Source organism: Etheostoma spectabile, chromosome 13, assembly GCF_008692095.1.
Source record: "Etheostoma spectabile isolate EspeVRDwgs_2016 chromosome 13, UIUC_Espe_1.0, whole genome shotgun sequence".
In the NCBI taxonomy this organism is placed as follows: Eukaryota; Metazoa; Chordata; class Actinopteri; order Perciformes; family Percidae; genus Etheostoma; species Etheostoma spectabile.
The window spans coordinates 8678334-8679283 of NC_045745.1; the positions used below are offsets into that span (position 1 = coordinate 8678334).

The 950-nt window shown below is 45.8% G+C and overlaps 1 protein-coding gene across 1 annotated transcript in view; it reads left to right on the top strand.

Annotated features, from left to right (window-relative positions):
* The window catches only part of wwc1 (WW and C2 domain containing 1), a 101046-nt gene that overhangs the window by 87850 nt on the left and 12246 nt on the right, over positions 1–950 (top strand). Inside the window, 2 exon segments of the mRNA XM_032534306.1 lie at positions 367–559; positions 796–936. Of these exon segments, the coding sequence (XP_032390197.1) occupies positions 367–559; positions 796–936 (334 nt within the window).

Genomic DNA, 950 nt, shown 5'->3' on the forward strand with positions numbered 1-950 from the left:
AGCAGATCTGCAGGTTTCTGGGAGTTTATTCCAGATAAGGCAAGACTCTCGGGATTTTCATTCCGATATTGGAAATTAGTCTGCGACAGTGGACTTGCTTGGAAACTCGTTTGGTGTAAGGGTCGGCATTAGATTTAGTTATTCTTGAAGGTTTTAGTTTTAGTTTTGTTGACTAAAAACATGTTTCACTGCTTATTTTTTTCCCTATAATAACCCGGGACCAAACAGCGTCACGGTATCCACGTCATGGATGTTGTCGTCTTTGTTGTCATGTACCGGATGTCGGTTTCTTTGCTACTGCAGCAAAATGAATTGCCCCTCGGGGACAAATAAAGGTCTTGAATGAAGGTCTTGAACTTCCTGCAGGTACGTGCGTTCGGCAGTGCTGCCCTGTGTGGAAGCCACGCGCTGCCTCTTCCGAACGCGCGGCTCTCTGCCTAAGGACGTCGTGGACGTCAACGAGGTGTTCGGCATGCAGATATCCCACAGTGCATTGCGGCAGAAAACACTGAGGGTCGACGTCTGCAACACGAGCAAGTCAGGCCACGAAAAGTGTCTGGTTAGTAGAACTCTCCTATGGAAGTAAATAAAAGCCGTTGAATTTTTTAGCTCAGAATATTTTGCGCATTGAAATTATGTATCTGGAGTTTTTTGCCTCTGAATTTTACTCTATTTTTCAATGTTCACAAATTCAGAATCAAAAATTGATTGCTTTTTCTTCCCAGATGTTAACACTGCATTTTATACAGCTGAAATGGGGCTATTGCCTTAAATTAAAATTTATTTCCTGTGCAGGCGGGAGCCCAGATCAGCCTGGCTGATGTCAGCTGTTCGGAGGAGAGATGCAACAAGTGGTACAACCTGCTGAGTCGCGCCTACATGCCCGAGATCAACAACAAGGAGAAAGAGAGCAGAGCAGCCAGCGGCTCCGACAGGGTACAGAGGGACGG